Below are 27,227 nucleotides of genomic sequence, written 5' to 3' on the forward strand. Positions count from 1 at the left end.
TCCTGGACACGAGTGCTTTCCACGAGACCCTGGAGACCTGTGCAGAGCAGCCCGAGGAAAGCTCTGAAACATACTTAGGCGAGGTACCCATTTATGTGTTCATGTCTTACAACTCAAGCTTGGTGCAAATAAATAGTTATCCCCAGGAGAAGGGTATAGCTCAGTGGTAGAGCACATGCTTATTAGCATGCACAAGGTCCTGGGTTCAATCCCCAGCACCTACAGTAAACAAATAAACCTAATTACCTCCCAACTCCAAAAAAAAAAAAAAAAATACAGTTATCCCTGATGCCTTCAGACATGTTTAATCCAAAGGGGTTTGGCAGCTGCCAGTGCACACGACCGACCTCAGTGAAGGGTACCATAGCAAATTTAAGCCAATGCAGACAATGAAAATCAACTCCTACAAGCCCCATCCAACAGGCCAAGCCAGAAGCCATGGTGCCAAAACACAAACACAGGTAATTTCTGCATCCTGGCTAGAACAAGAGTGACCAGAACAGGAGGGAAGAAACAGAAACAGACTGCCTCACAATCACAACTGAAAAACTTAACACACTGACATCTGCTCTGCTTACAAAAATCAAAAGTGGCCAAAAATCATTCTATTTGTGAAAACTGAATGAATAATGAAGGAAAATGTTCACTGTTAAGTGAAAATTGCAGGAGTCAAAATTCTACAGTTCATATAGATAAAAACTTCACTGAGCTGTAAAGTGAAAATGTGTGCATTTCCCTGAATGAGTCCTGCCTCCATTGGGGGGTAAAAAAGTTATAAGTGGAAAGAGGGGTGTGTTCAAGACTAAAGAAACATTCAAATGCAATGTGTGACGCTAGCTTGGTTCATACCGGTTTAAAGGGAAAAAGCTATAAAAACACACGTTTAGGACAAGCGGGGAAAGACGCACACAGACTGAAGGGCAGAGGCTATGATGGAGTCACCGCTCACTTCCTGAGATGTAGTGAAGTGGGGTGTTTATACAGGAGACGAGCCCTCCTGGGAGATGCCTACCGGTGTACTTTAAGTCAAGTGATCTGATGACACAGCTTCCTTTCAAATGATACAGCAAATATGTACACACGTGTGTACGTAAACAAGGCACGCGGAGAAACAGCAATTTTGGCAAAGTGGTAACAGCTGTTGAACACTGGAGGCGGATACACAGGATTTTTATTCCTTCAACTTTTCCACCCTTGAGATTTTTTTTTAAAATCACAAAAGTTGGAGAGTTGTATATTATGATCTCATCTGCATTATTATAAAAAGGACATGGACATAATATAACATCTGACTGTAACAGTTGGCAAGAGTAACACGTTAAAATGTTCACAGTGGTCACCTCTGCGGGGTAGTTTTGCTGTCCTCTTTATAGCTTTTTCTGCTCTCCCAGTTTTCTACAGTCTACATTGCTTTTGCACATTGGGAGCCATCATGAAGCTAGGCTGCTGCTACCCCAGAGGACCTGAAGCCCCAGTCTGGGCTGGAGGAAGGCCACTGAGGACTTCTGACTTGGGTCTGGCCTACTTCTGACTGCAGGATCAAGAGGCTTTCCCCACCAGTTTATCAAGGTCCTTGTACCATAGAGAACAGCAGAGAAACTGCCCACCCAGCCCTGGGTGCGAGCAAGGCTAGGACAGGGCAGGAAGAAGCCGGGCACTGGCTGGGAGTAACAAGGGACCTGGTCACTGACAGGCTCACCAGCAGACCTCACTGGGTCCGGGGGCTCCAGACAGCACAGGAGACCACGCTGCGCGGACGGCAGTCACTCCCTCAGCCCCAGCGACACCTCAGTTACCCTCCATGTGCTGCCTCCTCCTCTGTCTCCTTCACAGGCTCCTCTTCTCTGTCCTCTTTATCCCAGCCTCTGTGCCCTCTCCCCAAGTGGCCCCGTCTATCCTAATAAAGACAGCAAGCACCACCTCCATGCACCCCAAGTCTAGATCCTCCATAGACGCTGAACACAGATTTCCAAAACCCAACCAGCACCAGATCCCCGGAAGGCACTCTACTTGGGCTTCCCCCTTCCCTACTGCCCTCACACTACCACATCCAGTGGACTTTATCCTCCAGACACATTCACCACATCAGTCCCCCATCCTGACCACCACTATGCTGTTTCAGACCCTCCTATCTCACAGAGACCACAATACAAGCCCTCTGCTCTTTCTCAAGAGGCAACCACCAGGAACAATCTATCTAACAGTCAAACTTGACCACGTCACTCCTCTGCTGACTACACTTCCAAGGCTCCAGAACATCTATGAGCAAAGAGCAAAGTCCCCACTCTTTAGTTCACAATGACCTCACTCCTCCTCCTCCACTCGTCACCCCCAGCCTGGCCCTGTAACTCCAGCCACACTGAGCTGCTTCCTCTGTATACACCTTCTTGCTTGTCTTCCCCATGGTTAGTCATGCTGTCCCCTCTGCCTGTGTTAACTAACACCTACTTCCTTCAGATCTGTTTACAGGTCAGTCTGCCTCACTACCCTGTGAGCTTCCCGAGGGTGGGGACATATCTTAGTTATCTCTGTTGCCACACACTCAGCACAAGGCTTGGCATCAGACAGAACTTGCTATCCTGAAAAATCAGTCTGGTGCCTACTAAGAGAAGGAAAGAATCTGCATACAGTGATCCCCAACAGGTACATTCCAAGGTACTCAAACTCAGAACGATTATAAATTAGATATCCTGACATCCTGCCCTCTTCATGGAGCATCTGGGAGAACAGCTAAGACACACAGGCCTACCCCCTGGCCTTCAGCTTGGCCTCCTGAGGTCCTGTCAGAGCGGGTCCTAATGCAGGGAGAGCTGCTCTCCTGGTGGATGGGGAACAACACTCACCATCATCGCTGACGCATTCCTGCAACACGAGAGGGTGATGGCGGGGGAGTCTGCTCAAAGGCTGCCGCCGGCCCTTGGACTTCTTAGTCTCCTCCAGGGAAAACACGTATTCATCCGTGACCTAGGCAAACACAAGAAAGCAGAATGGTCTCTGCTCCACTTGGGGACACAACAGAAGTTAGTCTTACAATGAAAATCGAGGGAAAGAGCGGGGAACAGAGAGACACGGAGAAGTATAAAATCACACACAGAAAACACCTGTCTTAGAAAAAGCCAAAGTGACAGTGTCATGCAAACCAGTCTAAACTAGGATTATGTAAACATTTCCGGGCAAAATCTGTGCCTAGTAAGTGAGGGTCCTGGCCTTCTCAGAAGCAGCCTGAAACAAATGTACCAAAAGTAAAACCAGTCTAGCTCTGAAGGTGCCAAGTGCCCCCCTTAAGCGCACTGTCACAAGACTGTCTAAGAGCACCAGGAAGCACCACAGGCCCCTTTCCTTGGACCAGAAGGCAAGCAGCACCTGCCACAAAGCACCAGGTGGCTGGGCCGTCCAGGTCTGAAAGGCCAGAGGACATTCAAAGGAGTGAGGAGTAGTTGGCTCATTAAAAAGAAAGCAGGCCGACCTCCCCTGAAGCTGAGACCTCAGCTCTAGCTGGTACTGGTCACCGCTCCATCAGTCTCCCCTCCGCCAGGGAGACCATCAGCCAGGACACAGCGCCACTCGAAAGCTCCAGCCTGGCCACGGAAGGAAGGGTCCGTTTAACACCACATTCACAGTGTCAGAGCAAATGTGATCAGGTTCACAGTGCATAGGACTGAATCATAACACGCATCAGAGCCTGTCTCTAATCAACATATTTAAAACTTGGTTATACCGAACAGGAGGCACGGGGTCATAGCAAAACCCATTTAGCGAGGAAACGAGGCCTGGAAGAGGGCCACTCTGCAAACTGGGACAAAAACCAGTGCCTCCAAGTGCCACAGAGAAGTGGCAGCACCGCAGAGCCACATCAGGGAAGCAACGCTGGGCCTGCAGACCCTGCGGGCAGCTCACGGGGCCCCGGGACTGAGGGCCATGCCAGGGACATCAAGAAAAACCAAACGCTGAGCAGGCCACGTCCAGGCAGAGCACAGCCTCCAATTCCAGACATCAGCTGAGTGTCTTTTAGTCCATTCGTTCAGCAATCATTGACCGAGACTACCAAGCCCAAAGGCCTGCCCGGGGAAGGAAGGTGTGAGGAAACGGAACTAGGAGGTGACCCATGCTCACACGAGTGAGTGGTGCTCAGGGCAGCGTGCAACATGGTGGAGGAGAGAGGGCGGTGGGGAAGCTTTACTACTGAGTCCACAGAGATTTCAACCATCACGGACTTTTAATCAGATCTGAACCATGATGACAGTCTAAGGCACTGGTTTCCAAAACATACACCAAGAAGGCCCCTCAAAAGCCTCCATTAGCATGAACAGTTGGGGCTCCAGGCCCACCTCCATTCCAACCACGACAGCCCTGCTTTCCATTTACATTTTTTTAAATGACTAAGGTTTCACTTAAAGTGGTTCTTTGGCTAAAACAAACTGGAAAACCCACAGTTACCGAATTTATTTGATAGTCTTACCATGGAAATAAAAGGTGTAGGAAGATGCACCCTAACACATGTATGCTTACTGATGAATTCTACATCCCAATGTATTTACACATTAAAGCAAAAGTAGACTACAAAATGATTAAGGTAAAAATAAAGTCCCATTATTTAATTCCTGCACCCCCATAATCTTCTTGCATCCCCCACTTTGAAGACCACCTAGATAACAGGCCTAAATGTGAGATGTGGCAGAGACTAGGAAGAAAAGGCAAGAGAATAAAGGAAACAGACGGTGGGGTTTCCAGCCTGGTCAGCAAGGTGAGAGGCTGAGACGGCTCAGGTGGACGAGGCGGGAGTGGTAACAAGCCAAGCTGAACATGCAGCATGTGGTACACACGCCCCCTGCCTGGGGGCCTTCCTTTGAAATACCCAGGAGGCAAGAAGAAATCCAGCCTGGGGGTTCAGAAACAAGTTCACGGCAAGAGCTGTAGATCTGGGACTCCTCAGCATCGGGTTCAGAATTAAAATCGTGAACGGATGACACTATCAGTGAAAGACTGACTGGAGGGCTGTCTGGAGACGAAGCCTTCCAGGACGCGGGAAGAAAGGAGGATATAAGCAGGGGTGTGGGCGAGGCTTCTGGGGGGAAATCCAGTCCAAAGACCACCGAAGAGCTGAGCAGGCAGTGGCCAAGGGATTCAGCAACTGGGACATGCCAGGACTTTTTTAGAAGTAAATTCCACGCAATAAGGAACTAGGGAGTGAATACATCACAGAGACTGTTTTTGAGACGATCAAGGGAAGGAATGAGATCGCGGCTTGAGAAGGAAATTTCCTGCAGTTGTATTTCAGGGTAAGGGCCTTGTGAGTATGGTTTTATGGGCGGAGAAGATGATCCTGAAAGGAAAGACACTAGGGAGACGTGGCAGAGGGAGTAATGGTCCCCCAAACACAGTCCTAATCCCTGTGAATACGTTAGGTTAACATCACAAAGAACTGTTAAAGTTGCTAATCAGATGCCTTTAAATTTAAATCATGCTGGATTATCTGGGTGGGCCGTATGTATTCAGTGCTCAGTAATGGAAAAAGGAAGAAGAGTCAATGCCAAAGTGATGTGAACGAGGAAGGTGTAGTTGCCCTAGGTGGAAGAAAAGGGCCATGGGCCAAGGAACGGAGGAGCCGGGTGGAAGCTGGAAAGGGCAAGGAAATGGATCCCCCCACGCCTCCAGGAAGGTACACAGCCCTGCCCCCATTTCAGACTTCTGAAGAACTACAAGAGAGTAAGTGTGCATTGTTTTAAGACACTAAGTTTGTGAAACTTGTTGAAGCAGCAACAAAAGGTTTAGTATAGGGTAAGAGGTGGAGACAAATTATTTTATAGGCTAGTACTGGAGGAGGCAGAGGGGTCAAGACCGAGAACACCAGGATGTGGCTCTGGGAAAGGAAGGAGGAGGCCGCCTCTGTCCACATGTGTTTAACCTAAGTGCCTGCTACACACCCAGCAGATGTGCCCAGGATGCCATGCCTGCTGGTGCTGTGGCCATGCAGACATTGTAAGACCTGACTCTACCTTCAAGGACCTTACAGCCCAGCCAGAGGGAGACTTGGTGTCCCAGTCTAAGCCTGCCCTTTCCGCTATCATCACACTGACATTGACCAAAGCAGTCAGGCCTATTCAAATACCTGAACGTCCTTCCACATTTTCCCATCTTCTGGCTAAAGTCTGCCTCCTGCTACAGGGCATCCACACCCTTCCCCACAGTGCTGTCTTGCCCTCCAACATATTCCAATTTCTAAACTGGAATTAGAATTTAACAGGATTTATCAGAAAGGGCTGGGTTCAAACCCCAGTTCAACCAACTAGCCATGTGACCCTGGCAAGTAGCAACCTACTGCTTAAGTGGGGTAATGGGCACGGCCCCCCAGGGCTCTTTGTGAGGATGGGGTGGGATGGCGTGTAGGGTTTCCCAGGCCTCTGCCGGCAAGAAAGTGGGAGCTCAAAGCTCTCAAGTTCCTTGTTACCCCCTTAATGTGGGGCAGAGAGGTCAAGATCAATGTTCCTAATAGGGCTTGTTCTGCTGCAGAAGAACCAACCGTTCTCTCTTCTTTCGGGAACTTACCTTTCCAAAGCAGCCCCAACTAACAAGAACTCCTGCAGCAGGCACACCCCTGCGGCTCAGCCTGCAGGTAACTGAAAACTCCGAGGCTGCAATGCCCTGGCAGCCAGTCACCCAGGGTCCTTGACACAAGGTGGTGGCACATCAGCCGAACAGCAAGAAGCCCAGTTACACCTTGGGGGACGCTTGAAGTGAGGAGAGGGGGCCACAAGGGTGCGCCTCAAAATCCAGCTGTTTCCAAATATGGACTCAACGCTGTGAGACTTCTCCAGGGATCAGCAGCATGTCTCAGCTTCTGCCAAAGCCTTGATTGCCAGTCCACCATTCCGCCCACCCCACTAATCCTGACGTCAGCTTCTCACTAAAGTTAAACTTCCACTCATCCCGCCCACGATAACAGAAGGCTCCTGGGCCCAGCCCTGGGGACAACGCTGGTGCTTTAGGGAGCAAAGCCGAATGCACCACGGGCCCGGCTCCTCACAGCACATCCGCACCAGCCTGTGACGATCGCCCCGAGACCAGGGCCCAGTGACGTGAAAAAGGAACAAAGCACCACAGAGACTGGAAGGAGACCCGGAAGCAGGTGGGAAGCAATGAAAGGCTTCCAGGGTAGTGGATTTGGAAAAGGGCTGGGGCCCAAAAAGCCAGAGGACTGTTCCAGGAGTGACACCTGTCTCCTCCCACCTCAGAAGCATCTGCAGCTGGTGACGGCTGCACAACAGGCCCCTGAGCTGTACACCAAACAAAGGCAAACGGTTAGAGTCATATTTTATGTCACATCTATTTTACCACAATAAAAACAAACCCACCTGCAGCCACCCCCTCTTGCCCCGTCTCGGGGTAGCCCCTCGCACCCTCCTGCTCAGGGCTCCAGGCCCTCTCCTCACCCTACAACACAGGCACACTCACAGGCTCCCAGTCTCTCCTCCCTAGCTCTTGAGGCACCAGCCTCTCCCAGTTCCCCTGCACCTCTGGCTGCTCTTTACTCACTGTCCCCCTTCCCAGGCCCTCTGCCTCCAGCCTCCACACGCCCCACAGGTGAGCTCCTCCATGCCCACCAATGCCCTCCAAGGGAAGGCCGACCCTCTGGAGCTGCAGGTGTGTGTGACCTCACAGGCAGGTCACACTCAGCACGCCCCACACTGAATGTGCGTCCTGAGCCGAATTCAAACATCCCTTCACTTTTCCTGTGACCTCCATCCTCCACTGATACACTGCCGTCCATCTAGTAAATAACTCAAGCTGGAATCCCAAGTCACACCGCAATGCCCTCCCACTCAGCCCACACCAGCCCCCAGCCCTGGGCTCCTACCTTTCAGGCAGCCCCCAGTCTAGCCCCACTCTCCCCACCGGTCCTCCCACATCACAGACTAAAGGAGCAGGTTCCAAACTGAATTCCCTACTGCAAGTCTTTTTCCCTCCTTTCCTGATGCAGAAGTATTTGATCATAAAAATAACACATTATTCATAAAAAGTATTCAATTTATAAATGCAAGAAGTGAAAATCATCCATAATTCCACCATCAAGAGAGCCACTGCTGTTTCTAATTTTGCCTCCTTCTTCCCCCCAAAACCCTTCTACTGCTTCCAAAATGTTCTTCCAAAATATCAGAGCGGAGCTTCAAAAACCCTTCACTGGACAATCTAAAGAACCACCAACACCGTTTCTTGAGTGTGTCAGCGGGGGCTGGACAGAGGGGCACTGCCCAGGTTAAGGCAAACTTAAAAGACATAATAAACAATTGTAAGATCAATTAAATCTTGATTCAAACAAACCTACTGTAAAACAATGTTAGACTGCTGAGGAAATTTGATAATGGACTGAGTATTAGATGATGCTAAAGAATTTTTCTGATTTTGCTGGGTACAATAATGGCATGTGTGGTGATTAAGAAAACACCTGTATTTTTAAGAGATGCACACTGAAGAAGAGAAGAAATCACATGACACCAGGATTTGCTACACAGTACTTCAACAAATAAAAAAGGAGAGATGAGGCAACTGTGGAAAATACTGACAGCTGTTAGATCTCGGTGAGGAGTATTTGTGGTTCATCGCATTATTTCCAGTGCATCGCTGTGTATTAAAAAAAATGTGTTATGGAATCTCCAATCTCCAAAAACACACAGCGGGAACGTTCCCCTGCCTCCTGAGCCACAACTGTCAAGTCAAGGTGCCTCAGAGAACAGGCAGAACTCCAAGACCCAGCTCCAGTCACCCCTACCCACACCTCCCAAGGCCCTCTCATCTCACATGCCTGAGACCTAAAAAACCACCGTGGACCCCCATGTGCTCAGACCGCGGCATGAGCCACCATCACCAAATTCAACCCTCTTCTCCCCCAGATTCCCTCTCCAATTTCATCCCATTCACCAGGCATACTTCTGCTAACACCTCTTCCCCGCAGTCTCTCTCAAGTCCTCACCCCAACCCCGGGCCAAGCTGCCAACTCTTCCACTGGTGCTACGAGTATCACTAAGTATCAGAAATCCCCGCTCACCTGTCTACTTGCCTGGACCGTGAGGTCCTTGAAGACACAGTCTGAGCCCAAGAGTAGACACTAGCAACCATTATAAAGTGAAGAGGCCAAGCAGCTAAGATATTTTAGTGAATCTGAAGTACTGCAAAGATGCCAGCACAGCAAGGGGGGAGGTGGGAGAGATGACCAGTGACAGAGTGGAGAAGGGTATTACCATCCGGCTGTGGCCGAGAGGTCCACACAAAGTAAAAAGGAACCAGGACAGACACTCAACAGTTTCTGAGTAGGGGCTGCACAAGAGAGGCGTGTTGGAGAGAAGCCTCCTCTCCCGGCATATTCCCACGGAGAGGATTCCTGCCTTCCTCCCTGGCCCTCGCCACGGAGAGGATTCCTGCCTTCCTCCCTGGCCCTCGGACGTCAGTGGGCATCACTACACTGGGACCTGCCTTTTGTGGAGGGAGTACCTTCTGGTCTGTGTACACAACACGTGGAAGGCGAGCAGGAGACGCTCTGCCACAGTGTCGGGAAGTGCCTGCGCAGTCCAGGACTGCCTGTGACCAGGTGGGTCATCTGTCTAACTGAGGGTAAGTGAGCAGCCTGGCCATGTGGCCACAGGTTAGAAGCCAGTCCCTTCAATCAACTGTAAATGGCAATAAAGTGACATTCTGAGCATCATATGCCTGCTTCCTGTACCCAATATTTAACTGGTTTGTAATTTTGGAGGAATAAAGGAGTTATTTATTTATTGGCTCTCCCCACCAAAAAAAAAAAAGCCATAAAAAACAAGACTCTGTGGCAAAATTAAGTTAGCCATTATCGTCTGAACGATGCAGATAAAGTATTTAGAACACAGTAAGTCCTTGCTACTGTTAGCTGCATTTGTGATTGCAACTGGAGGCAAGAAAGTCAGGACACTGCAAGAGAAGGACAGTGGGACCTGCAGTGCGATGGCAGGATGAACGAGAGGGCACAGGGCTCTGCAAAGGAACAACGGCTGGGATGCGACCACAGGGAACTGAAGGGGTTCCGTCTCCCAGCTGAAGAGCCCTCTGTGGAAGAGGCCGCAGTGGCGCAGACAGAGCAGCCATCAGAGGCAGCACAGTGGTCACCGGCTCACTAGCCTGCACCCGCCGTGAGAAGGGGGAGGATAAAGGGAGTCTACAGAGACTGAGCCCCAAGACTCAGAGACAGCAGAAGGGAAAATGACACAGGTGTTAAAGACAAGGGGACACACCAACCACAGGAAGGCACTACTGAAAAACAGGAATTTTAACGTGGATGAAGTGTTAGCACTTCAGCCGAAGACAAAGTAAAGCCAACGTGCCAAACGTTAACGTGCAGAGTGTCCACGGGGACTGGCGACAGTATCCTATTTATGTACTCTTAAAATGTTTCGTAATAAAAACTTTGAGAACAAATTTTTCAAAGGGAAAGGGAAGGGAATGTGGGACAAAGGAGAACTTCTGCGCTGACTTCTACCTGCTAGCGGCCCCGCCGCATGCTGCCCCGGACTGCCACCTGCCCACAGGCTGTGCGGCTGGGAGACAGCAGCTCGCTTGGGTAGCCTGAGTCTGGCTGCATCCAGTGCGGCCCTGCTGCATCCCACTCAGACCCACCAAGTGCCTTTCTGCACAGAACGAACAAGACATAGCTTTTGGCAACAGTGTGTTCTAGGAGAAAGCCTGAACCAACATGTCCACGTTTACAGCTCTGGGAATTCATCCTGGTCTCCAAAAGGAAGTTCTCCCAGCAATGTTATCCCAGGAGGTGAAGAATGTTACAGGGGTAGTCTAGGGTAAGAAAGGCCACCTTATCCCCAACCCTCAAACACTTGGGTTGCAACCACTGCCCCCTAACCCTGTGTCCCTACTGCCAGGAGGGTCAGAGGACGCACCTGACTCAGCTGAAATCCACCGAGGGCATCACTGAGGCTGCAATGCAAGTCTCTGGAACAACAGTCACAGAGAAAGAGGCAGGAACTCCCAGCAGAGAATGAGCTGGAAGTGAGCCAAGGCCACCTGGCTTTTGCTCGGCTCGTGTGCAGACTGGAGGTCTGTTCTAAGGGTCTCTCCTGCCATCTGGAAGCCCTGCAGCAGCCCACCCCAGAACCATGGCCCGAAGCCCGTACCTCGGCCAGCTCCCGCTCACTGAGGCTCCTGGTGGTGCTCGCCTTCTTCCTTGTGCACGGCTCTCCCACGGGGACCCGGCCGTCCCCTTTGGCATAGCTGTGCACAGTGAGAACTCCCGTTTGCCCTTGGGCTCGGCAGGACAGAGGCTCACTGGTTTCTGAATCGGAAGAAATAGAATCCTGGGAAGAACCAGAGCCCAGGCTGGAAGACAACTTCTTTTTGGAGCCTGAGAAGATAAGGCGTTCCCCGAGAGAAGCTGGATTCACAGAAAGGTCCAAGGCCGCTGCTTCCTGTTCCTCCTCCTCCTCCTCCTCCTCCTCCTCTTCCTCTTCTAGCTTGACATTTTTAAGCTCTTCAAATTTGACTTCAGTGGAGTCGGAATAATCTGAAACACAGATACACTGGACGGAGCCCATTTCCTCATGCACATCTGAACTTCGTGAAAGGCAGAGTGACAAAGCACAGACATCGTGGACGGCGAGCGAGGCTCCAAACTCCGACTCCATCACCTATGGGGGCACTGTGTGATGCGGGCTAGCTCCTAGCCTCCCTGGGCCTCCAGTTTCACTCACCCTCTGTAATGCAAGGGTCCTAGCACCTATCTCCAGGGCTGTGTATAAGATGGGAGCACAGTCAGGCTCTTGGCAGACACTCAGTAAGTGGCAGCTGCCATTCCTCAGATGTCTCCTGCGGCTCAGCAGAGAGTCAGCCAGTCCAGGCTAGAAAGTCTGCTCCACCAAAGGCAGTCAGGCCCTAGGGTCTGAGTCCACAGAGCTGTCTGGCTGTCGGTAGACACACTGTCAGCACAGAGATTCTTCATGCCTGTCCCAAGAATGAAAGTAGCCACTCCCTAACACATCCACCCTCAACAACCTCCCCAGTGGATGTTTTAAAAACACTGTATTGGAGCCAAGACATGGAAGCAGATAAAGAAGCCGCAGGGGGTGTGTGTACACATGCGCGTGCGAATACTACTCAACCACAAAAAAGAATGAAATAATGCCATTTGCTGCAACATGGATAGACCTGGTGATTGCGATTAAGCCAGAAAGAAAAATAGCACATGATATCACTTATATGTGAAAATCTAAAAAAAATGATACAAATGAACTTATTTACAAAACAAACAGACTCACAGACATAGAAAACAAACTTACGCTAACACGGGTAGGGGATAAAATGGGAGATCGGGTTTTGCAGATACTAAATACTATACATAAAATAGATAAACAACAAGGTCCTACTGTAGAGCACAGGGAACTATATTCAATACCTTGTAATAGCCTATAATAAAAAAGAATATGAAAAGAAATATATATATGTATAACTGAATGACTATGCTGTATACTGGAAATTAACACAATATCATAAACCAACTATACTTCAATAAAATAAATTAAAAACAATAAAACAAAACACTGTATTGGACCACAACATCCCTTCCTAAAATACAACACAGCCCCTCAAGCCTCCCAGTGAGCAAACTCTCAGATGGTGGGCAGTACCCCCACCATCTCATTCCCGTTCCTCCAGCAACATCTCCTGTGACACACCCGTCCCCTACACTTCCCACCCCAAGTTCAAGTCACAGGATGTCACTACCAGATCCCCAAACAGCTGGTGCAGTGGCACATCTCCACGCCTTCACCCCTGCTGCTCCTCTCGAGGATGCCCTTTCTACGTCCTCCAGTCTGCCTGCAGAATTCCTGCTCATCTCACAGGAGCCCGTTCCTCGTTACCTCACCAGGCTAAGGGGTAGCGGGGTCTCTCCCTACATCCCTCAGCCGCCCCGTGTGTCCCTAACCCTAACCGAAGCACTTCTTTCTCACACTCCAGTCGTGCTACTTGCTCCCAGACCTGCCTCCCCGCTCCTCCTCTGTGACCGCGCCCTCACATGGCACCTAACAGAACAGAGCAGCAGGGCTGTGGGGCAAATACCACAACCAACTCACCTGGGAAGGCAAGACCGTCCTCGACTTGGCGCACGGAGCTGTGGGTGGGCCTCATGGGCGCGAGGGCAGCCTGGCACTCCGTCATGTCGTACTGCCCTGAGCCCAGCTCCTCCTTGGGGAACAGCTCGCTCTGACTCACCTCCTGCGGTATTTCAAGACAAACTCGGTGCCTCTTTGTCCCGATGCGGTGCTTGGCAAGGCTGCAAGGAGAAGGGCAGACTCTTTAAGAGCCCCTGACACATCGGCTCACACACACACATTCACACACGACCTGAAACAAACGGCCAGAGCCCGTCAGGCCTGAGACCGGAGACGTCACCTCCGCAAGCCTGTTCTATCCAACACAGTTGTATCAGCACCCACCTTGCCTGTATGTGACCCTCGCTCCAGCAAACTAAGGCCCCCGTGGAGGTGCTATCCCTCCTGGGCGGCAGCCACAAAGAAGGGCCTGAACACCTCACTGAGGATTCTGGAGCCTGTCCCAAGAAGAAAATTCCCTCAGCGGAGGCTTAAACACCCCACTCAAAAGCAGCCTCCTGGCAGGTTATGGAGCCGCCTGGACCGCCCACCCCAAGCAACTGGGCCCTGAGGGCTGTAGGTTACCTCCTCTTCGTGTCACCCTCCTCTCCATCCTCAAGCGCTTCCATGTCCTCCTCCGGGCACTCCTCCTCATGCCGGGCTCTCGGCAGCAGCTCGCTCTCCTGAAGGAACTCGGCCGCTTCTGGAGTGGGCAGGGTGTGGTCGATGACTGTGCTGTCCTTCCCAGCTTTCCAGAGTTTGTACCTCTCTGGCTGGAACTTCCTCACAAACACATCCATGGAGATCTTCACCATGTCCTTCCTGCAGGAGCACTGTCACAAGGCACCAGAGGGGCCTCAGGTGAGCACGCGCTCCCTGCTTCCACCGGACCCCAGCTCCCATCTCCTCCCTCCAAGTGGAAAAAAACACAAGACAGCTCAAAGCTGAACTCTTCTGGGTTCACAGGCTGAGGGCATAACACCCTTGCTGGAGTCTCCAAATGAGAAAGGAAGCAGGGAAAAAGGGCGGAGAACGCATGGCACTGGGGCAAGTCCACCCAGGCACCGAGAGGGCACGTGGAGAGCTGGTAGAGATGCAGTTCAGCACTTAGACCCTGTACGGTCAACGTCCACCTTCCCTTTGATTTCTCTCCAAGCCAGGACCACGTGAGCAAGTCAACTCCTGGCCAAGCATCCAGCCCTGCTGCTTCCCTAGAGCAAAAGGAAATCCCTAAGAACTCCTCAACAGACAAATCCCACGGTGACTAAAGCAAGAAACAGCGCTGGGTGTGGGTGTGGTTTTAATGCTCAATGGACTCAAGCATGGAAACTTCATTTTATACGTGCCCAATCTGAAGAAATTTTTAAATCACTCTGTGAACACAAGATGCTGGCACTTTTGCACATTCCCTGCCACTTTGTTTCTGAATTCCAGCTGCTCAAAGAAATGTTCTAAATGCCCGCCAGTGTATCTAAGAGTGTGTTCAACCAGTCATTGTTAGATGTGGTTATTACAGAGAGAAACCATGCAGACTCACCAGCACAGCTTGTTTGCCATACTCGATCCACCGCCGGGTGGCAAAATTGGTAGACTCGGCACAGTTGAAGCCGTGGTTGAAGCCAGCATGGTACCCATAAGGAAAAGTGATCATAAATTCTCCGGCTTCCTGAGTCACCTGAACAAGAGCAGACTTGGAGCAGCTGCAGCAAATGGCAGAAGTCTCCAGACCTGGAACCCTGGGCTCCAGCTCTGTCGTGCTTTAGCTATGTGACCACGGACAAGCCATAAAACTCCTGGGGACCTGGTGTCCTCTGTGACATACAAAACCCTCACATATCAGACGCCATGACTATAATTAATGATTCCTCCAAATTAACTCTGCTCAAGGGGGTGCGACCCTCCTCTGTCCCCAGGAAGGTAGTTGCCCACCTTTAATGCACTGAAATCAGTGTCTACCAGGTCCATACCTGGGACAGAGGATCGACCAGAATAAAGCTCCTCTGTGAAACAGACCACAAAGGGTGGTTTCCATGTACGCCTAAGGACCACTGTGTGCAAAACCTGCTCACCTTGTCGAAGGGAATGCCGTACTTCTTTAGCATTAAAGGAGAAATCAAAGTCATCTTATGTCGGAGAAAAGCCTCACAGCTTTGAGCACTGCCTGGGAAAAAGCCTGTTGAATTGAAAACGGGGACAGTTAATACACGGCTCCATGCTGCCTCTGTAAGCCCGGAGTCGCTTCACACTTGGGTGTCTCATCTGAATGATAAGGAGGATGAATCACCAATGTGATCTCCATGGATCCCTCTAGCTCCAGGGCCAATCCTAAGATTCTACAACAAGCCTCTGGGCTGTCTCTCTTGTAGGCTGGGTCATCAAATTCTGTTTGGGGGATCGCCCCGGCTACCTCTGTTCTTATAAAAAGCCTCGAAACTATTTAGAGCTGCTCTTCATTCACCTGTATCCTCCACCCTTTGTCAGTAACACATCTACAGTGCACATTAACCAAGCTCTTGTGAAACAGACTCCCTAGAGGGACAAATTTACTAAAGTTTACTTAAAAAGAACCAGAGCATAAAATAATTCAATTTTGAATTTAACACTTGGGTTTTAGGGAAAAGAACCCAGTACAAATAGTATCCTTGGCCAAATAAACCCATGCATGATAAAACTTAGACAAAGGCAGTCTAAGAATTACTAATTCCCTTCCAAGGACAAAATGGGGAAAGGCTCCAATTTCAGTTGCTCTGCTATGGAGATCAGCCTACCTCACCCCTCAAATGCAGGCCTGTGAAAGGACAAGTAAGACTCTGACCACAGAAAGTGGACATCTAGAGCAATGAGTGCAGCTCACAGGAGGGTCTGCCCCAGCACCGAGGAGACAGCGTACCTTTGGCCAGGCGCTCCAAACGCTTTCCGTGCTCGGGTGGGACAGAGTACCTGCAATCACACAAAAGCGCTGGCCACTGAGCAGGACAGTACAGGAGCCAAGGGGCCTGCTCCCACTCCCAAAACAGCTCAAAGTAACAGAGTTTTCAACTTCCCAACTACCAAAACTAGACAGGAATATGGAAAAATATTAGATTATTTGGGCAAGGAGTGGGGCACCCACATAAAAGCAGAAGCAATTTTCTTTCTTTTACATTCGTCCATTTAACAAGACATTTATTGGACATCTACCGTGAACCAGGATTTACCATGTGCATTCATTGTTGCTTTCCTTTTAATGTTGTTGGTGCAATAAAATTAAAAAAAAAAAAAAAAAGCACAGCACTAAAGTGCTCTTGGTAGAGCCTCAAAGACCTAACTGGGGTGGCACAGAGGAATAGTCGAAAACTAGGTGAAGATGGATTCGACACCAGATCTGGCCCCATACCTGCTGATAAACCCATTTTCCCTTCTCCACAACAGCTACACTGATTACCCAATCACTCACTACTCACTCCTCTACCCTCTTGGGTATCTATCTAGACACCAAAGAACTCTTCATTAAAAAATGACAGAAAAAAAAAAAAAAAACACATATAAGACTATTTAAAACTTTTGCAAAACTGTTAAATTGTATATTCTGGAACTCACAGTAAGTCTATTTGAACCTCTATAATCAATTCTAAAGATTACTCCACAACAGCAAAACCTTCCCATCCTAAACAGCTTTATTATAAAACAAAACAGATGAGGGGCTGAGAAAATGCCTGTCCCCTAAAGGAGTCGGATCTATCGGGGACCTTGCACAGAAGTCTCTGGAGGCCTCACTTCAGATGACCTCAAGAGGGTACGCAGGAACGGGAAAACCTCTCAACAGGAAAACAGAACAAGCAGCTTCAGGGAACAAGCAGTAAACGTGGTGCAGACACAAAAGCCAGAGGTTCTAGAGGTTGAGCCATCCAAGGAAGGAACCGGGACAGTAGTCGGGGGGGAGTCACAGGCTCCAAAGGGCTTCCCCCCTCAAGGATGGAAAATGTGACACAGTTGACAGAAAAGAAAACCCCTAGGAAAGGATGTGGCTGAAGAAGTTAGAGAAGGAATGAAGGTGGATGCAGTCTCCCTGACTCCCCATGACCAGCCACGGTGTCCCCTCCGGCCTCCTCGCTCCTCCACCTTATACATGGCACCCAAACCAAAGGGACTTCCTTCCTCTCGTCACTAAAGACATCAAGCTCGCTCTCAACTTAGTCTTTGCAGGTGTTGTTGTAGCCACACAGACACACTTCCCCCGGTCCCCTTCTAACCCACCACCAACCCCCTGAACCACATCCTCATCTGCAAGGTCACCTCTTTCAGGGGAGCCTTCTCCAATTCCCACGCTCACGCACCTTCCCATGTGGACCTGTCGCACCCACTGTTCCCCATCAGAGCTCCTTTCCCACCTTCCATCTCCTAACCAGTCTCCCACCTGTGTGAGGGTGGGCACCTCATCTGTCTTACGCTCTGAAGGCAGCACCTTCACTAACATGCCGAGATGGAGATGGGTGGGCGCAGGGAGAGACCAGAGAACCAATCTTTGTCTCGCAGGCCAGACTGCAGCCATAGTGAAGAGCAGGGAGCATACACTGAGTGGCCTTGCATCTTGAGTTAAGCACACACTGCTGCTCACCAAATATTTTTTCCATGAGGAAAAGAAAGCTTTCTATCATCTGAAGGAGTGACTCCAGTCTTGGAAATCTGCCTCTAAGAAAAGCCTCAGGCCTGCTCAAAAAAAGAAATTAGAAAGCAGAGGGAGAGCCTGGGAGAGCCTCTGTGGCTCTCAGTAACTCAGCCACCTTCTGTTTTCATACAGTGGTATTAAGGGCCCTGCCCTCAAACACCTGCTACTCAAAGGGCAGTGGGAGCACCAGAGTTTCAATTGCACCTCACTGCTTGAAAATCAGGATAATATGCAAAATGCCAGTCCCACCCCAAGCCTGTCAAACCAGAATCTGCATTTTGCCTCGATCCCAAGGTGTTTCCTGTGCACAAGACAGTTGAGAAGCTGCAGTGCCAACTGTAGGCCAACTTTACCAGGATTTAGGTTCTCCGAAGTGCAGGTAATTGATACTGTACAAGTCCATGTCTTCGGTGTGCCAGGCAAAGGATGTCTTCCACATGCCGAAGTACAGGTAGGGGGTGTTCACACCCTCGATGGTGATCCCACTCTCCTTTTCCACCAAGTCCAGGATTGTTTTCAAACGGCCAATATTCCACTCATCAATATGCTGCAAAGGAAATGACGGACCAGGGCAAGTTATTACACTGAATATAAACTGAGGCTCTGAACCTACCAATCACAGAGTGGATCACAGGTGAGCTGTCACTTGTAACAAAGACCTAGATTAATGTGGAAACTGCATGGACATGAAGACCACAGCACCCCTCATTCCCAGTGCAAAGCCACCGCTGGAACTGAAGCCACTGTACCCCTGAAGGACAAATACCACTTGCTGAACAACACTAAACACCAGTAAATGAAAAATAAAAAAGGAGGTGACAGCAAAAGGAAGCATCGGAACAGACGCTAAAGAAACTCAAGTCAAAAGAGGAAAGAACTCTCAAAGCATAAAAGACACAAAATGTGGAAATTAGCTATACCAATATGTGACCTGTCTAGCCCTAATTTCCACTGGGCAGTGTCTTCAGTAAGTCTACAATGTCACGTCCTTACCCTGAGTCGTACTGGTCAGTGGCAGCGAGGAGCCCACTTTCTCTGTATGTCTGGACTCGAGCCTTCCAGCTCCACTTCCCACCACCCAAAAACACCCTCACCAACAAAACTGGAAGCCACTTCTTGTACACCTTCATTCCAATAATTTACAAAAACATTAAAGTAATCAGAGGGATAATCCCTGAAACACCCTACAGGTTTTTTAATCATCTTAAAATGGTCCCAGATATTCCTTCCTTGTACCGTATCTAAGGCGGTTCTTTATGCCAAAAAGCACTACATCCTAAGCCAAAGAAATTTGTTAAAACAGATTTTGCTACAGAATCTTATTTGAGGATTCTAAAAACCTAAATATGTTTCTCTCCTTAAATGCATACTCCTTTCATTATATTAGTCAGCGATTCTTTTTTTTTTCCCCCAGAAACCGCTCTGCCCTCCTCCAACATTTCATTTACTGCGATCCCACCCTTTCCAGAACCCATCCACTACCACCCACGGACTCTTCTAACAGCCCTTGCAAAGAACACCATATCATCCAATTCACCTTTAGAGTGGGAGAAGTAAAATTCAGTCACATGCAAAAGTACCCGTAATTAAGAGAGCACAGCATTCCTCTGTCCAAACGCCCATTCAGCAAAACAGCTTTGAGGTGCCTACTGCACGCTGGGCAGATAAAAATGGGATTACATTACAAAACTGCACAAATGCTGCAGAGTTTCCAGTGAGTCTCACCTTTTCATAGAGAGTGCCATTCACATCTGCACCATAGATTGGGGGATTGAATGTGAGGTTTTTCCAGTATTTCCGTTCAAGCTCTTCAAACTCACTATAGCGTGGGGTACAGTACCTTTCAAAAGTGGGAGAAAAAAAAGTGTTAGCCACTTACAAGGGACTAAATTCATTAGGCATTATGAACAGCACAAGATACAATCCCTTGTCCCACGGATACCAAGACAATTTCAAATGAACGACACATAACCTTGGCCTTCAAGGTTCCAATACCCAGTAACTCCTTCAACATCCCTTCCATGAGTTCTGGGCCCAAGGAAGGTAACCTACACAAAGACGTGAGCCCATCGTCTTAAGAATTATCTCAACTCTTTCAAGACTCTACTAAAACTACACCCTGCTTAGTCAGCAGTGGCCTGGCCACCCAGGGAGAAAACAGGCTTAAAAATTTGTGAGAACCAAGAACTGCAAATCCCTGCATATCCACAGACAGCCAAAACCCTCCAGCACATGGAGAGCTGAGGCCCTGGAAGAGTATTCACTTCCCTGCGCTGTGAGGAAGCAGCTCCCAGAGGGCTCACTTGTCTCGTCACTGCTACCTTCCTGGCCCCCTGTGTGGTGACTAACATTCAATCAATAACCATTCCTGAAAACAAAATATTTTAATAGAAATATAAAACAGTCCTAAAAACATAAAAAGAGGGTTTTGCCAGAAATAGACTCACAGACATAGAAAACAAACTGTGGTTTACCAGGGGCGAAAAGCAGGGAGGGACAGATTAGGAGAGTTTGGGAATAACAGATACACATTACTATAGATAAAACAGATAAACAGGAATCTACTGTGTAGCACAGGGAACTCTACTCAATTTCTTGTAATGAGCTGTAATGGAAAAGATTCTGAAAAAACATACTTGTATGTATATGTATAACTGAATCACTTTGCTGTACAAGAAACTAACACTGTAAATCGACTATATGTTTATAAAAAATAAGAATAAAAAAATATATAGGGTTTTGCATATCATGTCCCTAGTGCAATACACATCTATATGTATGCACACGCACTCATACACAACTATCTATACCTCTAACTGTACATAAAGCCGTTGAAAATATCTATGCTCTTTAAAGCTCAATAATATTGAGAATCTGCTCCCTATGAAAATTAATATGCAGCAATTTAAAAAGAGTAATATGTAAACCTAACAGGTATTTGAAAATGCACACTCTAACTCAAATGGCCAAAAATGAGTGGATAAGGAGTGGAAGTGAAGACCAAAATGAAATTGTGTAGAGATAGTGGGATAAGTGTGTGGGGGGGAGCAACTTACTTTAAATATTGCCTTACATTTTGATGTCAATCTAATGAACAAAAAAGTTGAGAACTCTCAAGTTCCCTATGAAATATAAATAACTACTTCCAACTGATCTGCTTTATAAATTTAGATTTTACCTACTGGGTTTTCTTAGAGCTGGCAGACCATGCAGACAGAAATCAAGGGCAACAACTGGCTGTATTCCGGCTGAAGAGAAAAGACACAGGACTGGTTCACTTAAAAAGAGGGTATTATCCTGAAAGAAGGTAAGGCCGAGTGTGGCCTCTGAGTGGGAGGAGCCCCATGTGACACAGAGCAGTGCACTTGGTCTCTGGCAGAGCTGGAAAGCAGACGTGAAGGATGGCACAGCCTCTCGGGTGCAGAGCATGCACACTTCTTCCTCAATGTGCTTTTACCCGGATTCTCGTTAGAAACAGCAGGCTGGCCAGCAATAGAGATGCTTTAAGAGTTAAGCTGCCAATAATGCTGAAGCACACATTTAGAACTGTGATAAGTCAAAGGAAAAAGCAAAGCACAAATGTAGAAAGAGTGAGATCTGATGTGAGATGACAGCACAGGACGTGTGAAGGCTGGCAAGCTGAGGCTCCAGCTCTGTGCTCCCCTACGGCGGAGCCACAATACATCTGCCTGGCTGAAACCGAGACATGTGTGGGTCCAAAAAGCTCTGGAGAAAAGACAAGGGGGGAAGGCAGAATCCCTTGTGGAGCCTCAAAATGAAGAAGCAACGTGGGAAGGGAGAAGATCCAAGAAAGAGGATTAAGAAGGCGCAGTCGGAGCTGGAGAAGGGAAACACAAAATTCTTCCTCTGTGAATCTTGAGGTCAAATGAGACCAAAACACTAAAGACAGCAGAGAAAAACAACTGAAAAACAGCAGGCCTAAACAAAGACATTTCCCACAGAGACAAGAATGTACAGATGACAGAGTGACAGAAAATAGCACCCAGCTTGGGAGTCAACTCACAACTGATTAATGTCAAAATGCAAATGACAGCATCTTGATGGGTGGTGAGGAGTCTGACATGATTAAAGACAGAGGAACCCAGAAGAAAGAGATCAACTTAAACTACTAAGGCCACTTTTCGGTAGGTGGGTATTATCGATAGATCTGGCAGAAGCTCCTTTTGAACCAACCTTCTCCTTTGCAACCTTGCAACTTACCAGAGTCAGAAAATGGTCCTACTTTAGAAGGAAAACAATGGGATTAAGTTATGTAAGAATAAGGACAAGTTTAGACCGTGACAGTGCATAGAGATGAGGAACGCTTCTGTGTAAAGAACAGAACAGAAAGGGAGACAGAAGCTAGAGTTCCAGAAACAGTTCAGTAAGAGGGCAATAGTCTGGGAGACAGCTCTGAGCAGAACATGCCAGGTCCCAGACGCGTGGGAAAGAAAGTGTTCTCACTCACTTGTCGCTGTTGGCTATCTTGCGGAACTCTCGAACGGTCATGGCTTTCTTCTGTATGTTGTACTGAGTGAAGAGGCCAGACTGCCCAGTCACCAGCTGCTGGATGGGGGCAGGGATGACCAGATCGTCGATGTCATCATAGGACGCTCGTGGCTTCCACTCTTTTGGAGGCACAACCTGTAGGGAACACAAGAAACAAAGAGCTCAGAAACCTGGCATGTTGGTGGTCAGAGTCCAGGAAGTGGGCAGGCTGCTGTCCAACATCACAGTCGATTTTACTAGAAAGTCACTTTGATTCCACCATGCTCACTCAAACACAAAGTTACACTGTCATGCTAGCCCCCATCCAGTTCTGCCACCAACAAGCTGCCAGGTTGCAATGACCTCAGGTAAGGAATATTCACTCTCAGCCTTGGAATCCTATCTGGGCACCAAGAGAGGAGGCTGAAGAGCTGATTCTCTCTCAATCTAATAGAAAGTCCAAAGTGGGAAGCCAAAGTACTATCAGTGCTAAGTGAGATGGAGAGAAGCTGGGTGGCGCGAGCACTCAGTGACAGATGAAAACACTAAAGCACCCATCGTTGGTCCTGGGACACTGCTCTTCACCTCCCTTTTAAAGATGCCAAACAGCTCTCTACCTACCTCAGAGACACTTCAGATGTTAACGAAAGGAATTAACTTGCAAATAGGACAGCATACACTCAATCATGACCCCACCTGCCTTTCAGTAAAACTCAGTTCTTCCAGCCTTCACTTAGGGAAAGTCTGACTACCGCCTGCCCTCCGTTACAAAAGCCTCACCCCTCACCTTGGCCAGCCCAGCCCGATGAGCTCCTTGGGATTCAATGTAGGCAATGTAACGACTAAAATTCCGGAACTCATCCATGGTTGGGTAAAAGGTCATTATCCGAGCGCTGGGATTCAAGGTTTCAGATTCAGAAGCCATTTTTCCTTCTTTTTTGAGGTCACTTTGGTCAGGCAGGAATCTGAAGAAACACATTAAAAGTATAAAATTACTTAAAATATAACTTAAATTAAATGCTGGAAATGTCAGTGCTGAAAATAGTAAAAGACGTAGAAATTCTCAAGAAGCATTAAGACCTCACACTTGGAATCTGCCTCTAGGTAAATTATTTAAGTGAGTAAGAAATACAGATAGAAAAGGCTGTTTGAAAGAATCTGATGTATCAAAACTATATGTATTCAAGTGGAGACATTGTTTCTGCTAAAAAAGGGAAACTAATTATTTGCTTGCTGGTCCCATCTAACAATACAGCTGCCCCGCCCATATTTTATTCTTATCTTTTCAGCTGCTCCCTTATTCACACCTTGCTAGTTGCTTCTAAGTATTAAACTGATTATACTAGAACCAGATTCTTTTAGAAATAAAAATCAACCAATGGGCTCCCTTCTAAGGCACAGTTTTGAAAAAGGATTCTAGATTCCTAAGTTAACTTGGCTACAAGATTACAAAGTTCAAGAGTTAAAAAGTACCCTGTTATTAGTAGCCCCAGTTAAGAATGTTAAAACCTAAAGTGAAATTGTTCTCACATCTAAACCAAAATATAGTTACATGACTGCTACATGAAGTCAAGCCAGAGACTAGTTCAACTGTACTGTACCCAGAACTCAAAGGACAAAATTTAAACAGGCAATAAACTGGCAATACAGGGCAAACTTCATAATTGACTGGAGATTAAATACCACTTTGTTTCTAGATGAGGCCTTCAGCTAAGTGGGTGCATCCCCACTGCCTGATAACACAACATTCTATTTCAACTGAGTAAGAATCAAGCACACCAGATAAAGGAGCCAGTTTAAAAGCAAAACCAATGTGTCCTTTTTTTCTCTACTCAGCACCCCCCTCCCCCCAACCTGGGCCTCAAAGCCACGGCAGTTCAGCTCCAAGAGTCCCCTTGAGAGCCCCTTGAGAGCCGGAGAGATCACAAGGGAGGAAACTGCCTCCAACCTACCAACAACCTAGTAAAAGACTGGGAAGGCAGCATGGAGCAGAACTGTCTAAGGCAGGAGAGAAGACAAGCCCCAGAACCCCCATCTCTCTTGCTTCCATTTCACCAAAAATAAACTGTGTTCTGGCCTAGCACTTTCATGCACCTCACCAAAACTTTGCATGGCAGGTATGCTGTAATTCCTATTTTACATACTAGGAAGTCTGCCCACAGTCCTGTAATGCACTCCAAGTACTCCTTCCATTACTCTATGCTGCCTACATCATAATCTCCCCTTAGTCTAAGCCCTTTGCAAGGGCAGATTCCAGTGTAGAGGAATCTGAAGTTTTATTCAATTTTGAGGACCCTCTTTTTAAAAATAACACAAGATATCTTACTTTCGCAAATTTTACAAAAACATACAATCATGTGAACACAGTGTTAGGGCCCATCCCCAGGCCTCAGAAACCCCTATTGAGGCTTCATGCGACTCTGGCCTTAATTCATCTTTGTATGCCTAGAACCTAGAACAATGCACCGCACAGAGTAGGCACTCAGTAACTGCTGAATAACTGATTTCCTCGCCCTTACCTCAATAGCTCGCTCCCTTTTTTCTACTCGAGGATTCCCTTCCCCCATTCTATTCCCTGGGGAGAGTTCCTGTTCCCTGACACCTTCCTTTCCCCGCCCAACAACAAAGCCTAGTGGTTCAAGAGAGCACTGGCCCAGAAGTCAAAACAACTCTGAATACAGATCCGGTCTCTGCTGTCTGTTAGCTGTATGACCTTGGCTGTGTAAGCTGCCCGAGTCTCAGTATCTCCTCCTGTAAAATGGGGATCCCAACCTCTCTGCCCTGCAGGGTTGCTGTGATTAACTCAGATGATGCAAGCGAAACGCTAAGCACTAAGCACTAGGCCTGGTACTCAATAAAGGGAGCTGTCGCCAACAACCACCTCAAACTCCCGCCCCCTCCCCCCGCAGCCGCTCCCGCGGGCATCGCTCCCAAAGTAGCCCCTCGCTCCCAAGGTCCCCAAAGCTCACCGCGCAGACGCCCGGCCCCTCCCGGCCCCGCCGCCTAGGCGAGTGAGGCTGGGCCGCAGGAAGAAGAAAATAAGGCCCAGTAGACCCGCCCACCCTTCCCGACGTCCATTGGCCATAAGAGATTGGAAAGGACCAATCCCAGGACCCAGTTTAGGAGCTCCTGTTTCCATTGGCCGAGGCCCATGCCTTTCAGTCACCACTGAAGGCCACCCTCCGCCCCTCCCCCATCGGAGCTCACGGTCACGGCTACCAGCAGCAACAAACCTAAAGGATTCAAAAACCCTGTGGTTCTTACTTAAAGCCCACCGCCCCGGCAGGGCTAAGGCACGGCTTCTGCTGTCGCCACTAGCCGATCCCACTGCTTTCCCAGCCGGCGAAGGACAAGGCTCCGCCTCCTCTCAAGTCGGCCTCTGCGCAGCCGCACAGTGCTCCACAGAGTCAACCAATCCGAGGGCCGCCATGAGCCTTCCAGCAGCCAATGAGCGAGTGCTGCATCCGCCCCAAAGTCCGGGCATATCAATCTCCTCAGCCTATGAGCGCCGACTCGGGCTGTTGCCAGGAGGAAATGCTATACCACTCGGGACCGCGGCCACTGAGCATCTCGCCTGAATCTCAGAGCTGGCCAATCATAGGCGGGCTTCTCGCTGCCCGTAGCTACTCTAGATTGAAAGAGACTAGTGCCTAGAAATGGGATAGTCAGCCAGAGTAAAGGCGATGATGAGGCCATTGTAAGATGTTTCTAACGAAGGGGTGGGGACAGTCTTTTAGGGGTGAGTAGAACCCTTACCTAAGATAGAAGTGCGCTCTCGACCCTTAGGGGCAGCTTCCGAAGTCAAGGAGTTCCTGATAAGGTGACCAACTTGTCCCGGCTTGCCTGGTACTGTCTCGGTTTTTAAAATACAAAGTCCCATGTCTTGAGAACCCTCTCACTTGCCGACAAACCGGGACATTTCTTGAAAGGAGCAGTTAAAGGAGCTCTGAGCGTCATTAGGACAAGTCCTGAGAGGGGATGTCCTTAGGGTCATTAAAAAGCATTTCCTCAGTGGGCGGGGATTTAGGGGGTCATTAGGAGCAGCTCTTGGGGTGGGAGAAGATCCAGGGAGTCATTAGACACACTTCTGGAGGGAGAGGGGTTTCCTAGAAGTCATTAGGAACTGTTCCTGAGAGGTAATGAGTCGTCCTAAGGAACTCCCAGATTGTCAAGGGTGATAGAGAGGGAGGCGTACAGGACAGTCTGAGAGGTCAAACAGAAAAGTGGAATACCCACAACCAGCCATAAAAGATGTACAAAATAATCCTGGATGAGTAGTTCTGTTGTGCACTGTAAAAAGCTACGGAGTCACATCAGTGTTCAAAACCAGTCACTCCTCTTAGCTTGGATCTTCCCATCAGTAAAAAGGAAAAGATAGTATCTGTCTTGCAGGATTGTTATGAAGATGAAAGTTAATATATGTTGGCAAAAAGGATGGTAGTACATCGTATGGAATGAACATAAAGCAATCATGATTTTTACCCTGGTCCTGAGCATGGGCTTCCTTAAAAAACAAACAAACAAAAAACCGAATTGTGTTGCAAAAAAGACAAGGGAATGACTGTTGGGTAGGAAACCAATAGTCTTTCACAATTATAAAGTTTTTCTCTTGTAGATTATATTGGTTAGCTCAGAAAATTTCTGAATCTGAAGAATCCAACCTGGAGTATACATAACAAGGAAAATACCACCCCAAATCAGACCATAGAATTCATTCACCACTCTCAGATGCTCTAGCTTGCCTCATTGACTCCACTGTGCTGGGCATGGATACAGTTACTAGCACTGCTGTCACTACCAACTCCTCCATGAATTTGATCTTGCTACATTTCTCACTGCTGCCAAAAAGGGTTTTCCAGGATCCCTGTTACTTTGTATCACTAGCTTCCAATTGGTATCTGCACATGATAGGTAGAACCTAGATCATGTTCTCTTGTTATCCTCCCATATCTCTGATCAGTTTATCTCAG

General features: G+C 48.4%; 1 protein-coding gene across 3 annotated transcripts in view; it reads right to left on the reverse strand.

The window, feature by feature from the left end:
- Window positions 1-25,634, reverse strand: part of KDM4A (lysine demethylase 4A) — a 39,124-nt gene extending 13,490 nt beyond the window's left edge. Inside the window, exons 1-12 of one of the 3 annotated variants that reach the window (XM_031465581.2) lie at window positions 25,522-25,634; window positions 23,045-23,222; window positions 22,238-22,413; window positions 19,495-19,609; window positions 18,123-18,316; window positions 16,012-16,061; window positions 15,191-15,294; window positions 14,659-14,796; window positions 13,707-13,954; window positions 13,104-13,303; window positions 11,151-11,536; window positions 2,844-2,964 (exon numbers count right to left, since the gene is read on the reverse strand). In XM_031465581.2, the coding sequence (XP_031321441.2) occupies window positions 2,844-2,964; window positions 11,151-11,536; window positions 13,104-13,303; window positions 13,707-13,954; window positions 14,659-14,796; window positions 15,191-15,294; window positions 16,012-16,061; window positions 18,123-18,316; window positions 19,495-19,609; window positions 22,238-22,413; window positions 23,045-23,182 (1,870 nt within the window). In that variant the 5' untranslated portion in view covers window positions 23,183-23,222; window positions 25,522-25,634. Of the gene's footprint in view, window positions 1-2,843; window positions 2,965-11,150; window positions 11,537-13,103; window positions 13,304-13,706; window positions 13,955-14,658; window positions 14,797-15,190; window positions 15,295-16,011; window positions 16,062-18,122; window positions 18,317-19,494; window positions 19,610-22,237; window positions 22,414-23,044; window positions 23,223-25,226; window positions 25,301-25,521 lie in introns of those variants that run through there. The other 2 variants (XM_031465582.2, XM_064493656.1) reach the window with 2 other exon arrangements.
- Window positions 25,635-27,227: the final 1,593 nt, after the last annotated feature.

Source organism: Camelus dromedarius, chromosome 14 (genome assembly GCF_036321535.1).
Source record: "Camelus dromedarius isolate mCamDro1 chromosome 14, mCamDro1.pat, whole genome shotgun sequence".
In the NCBI taxonomy this organism is placed as follows: domain Eukaryota; kingdom Metazoa; phylum Chordata; class Mammalia; order Artiodactyla; family Camelidae; genus Camelus; species Camelus dromedarius.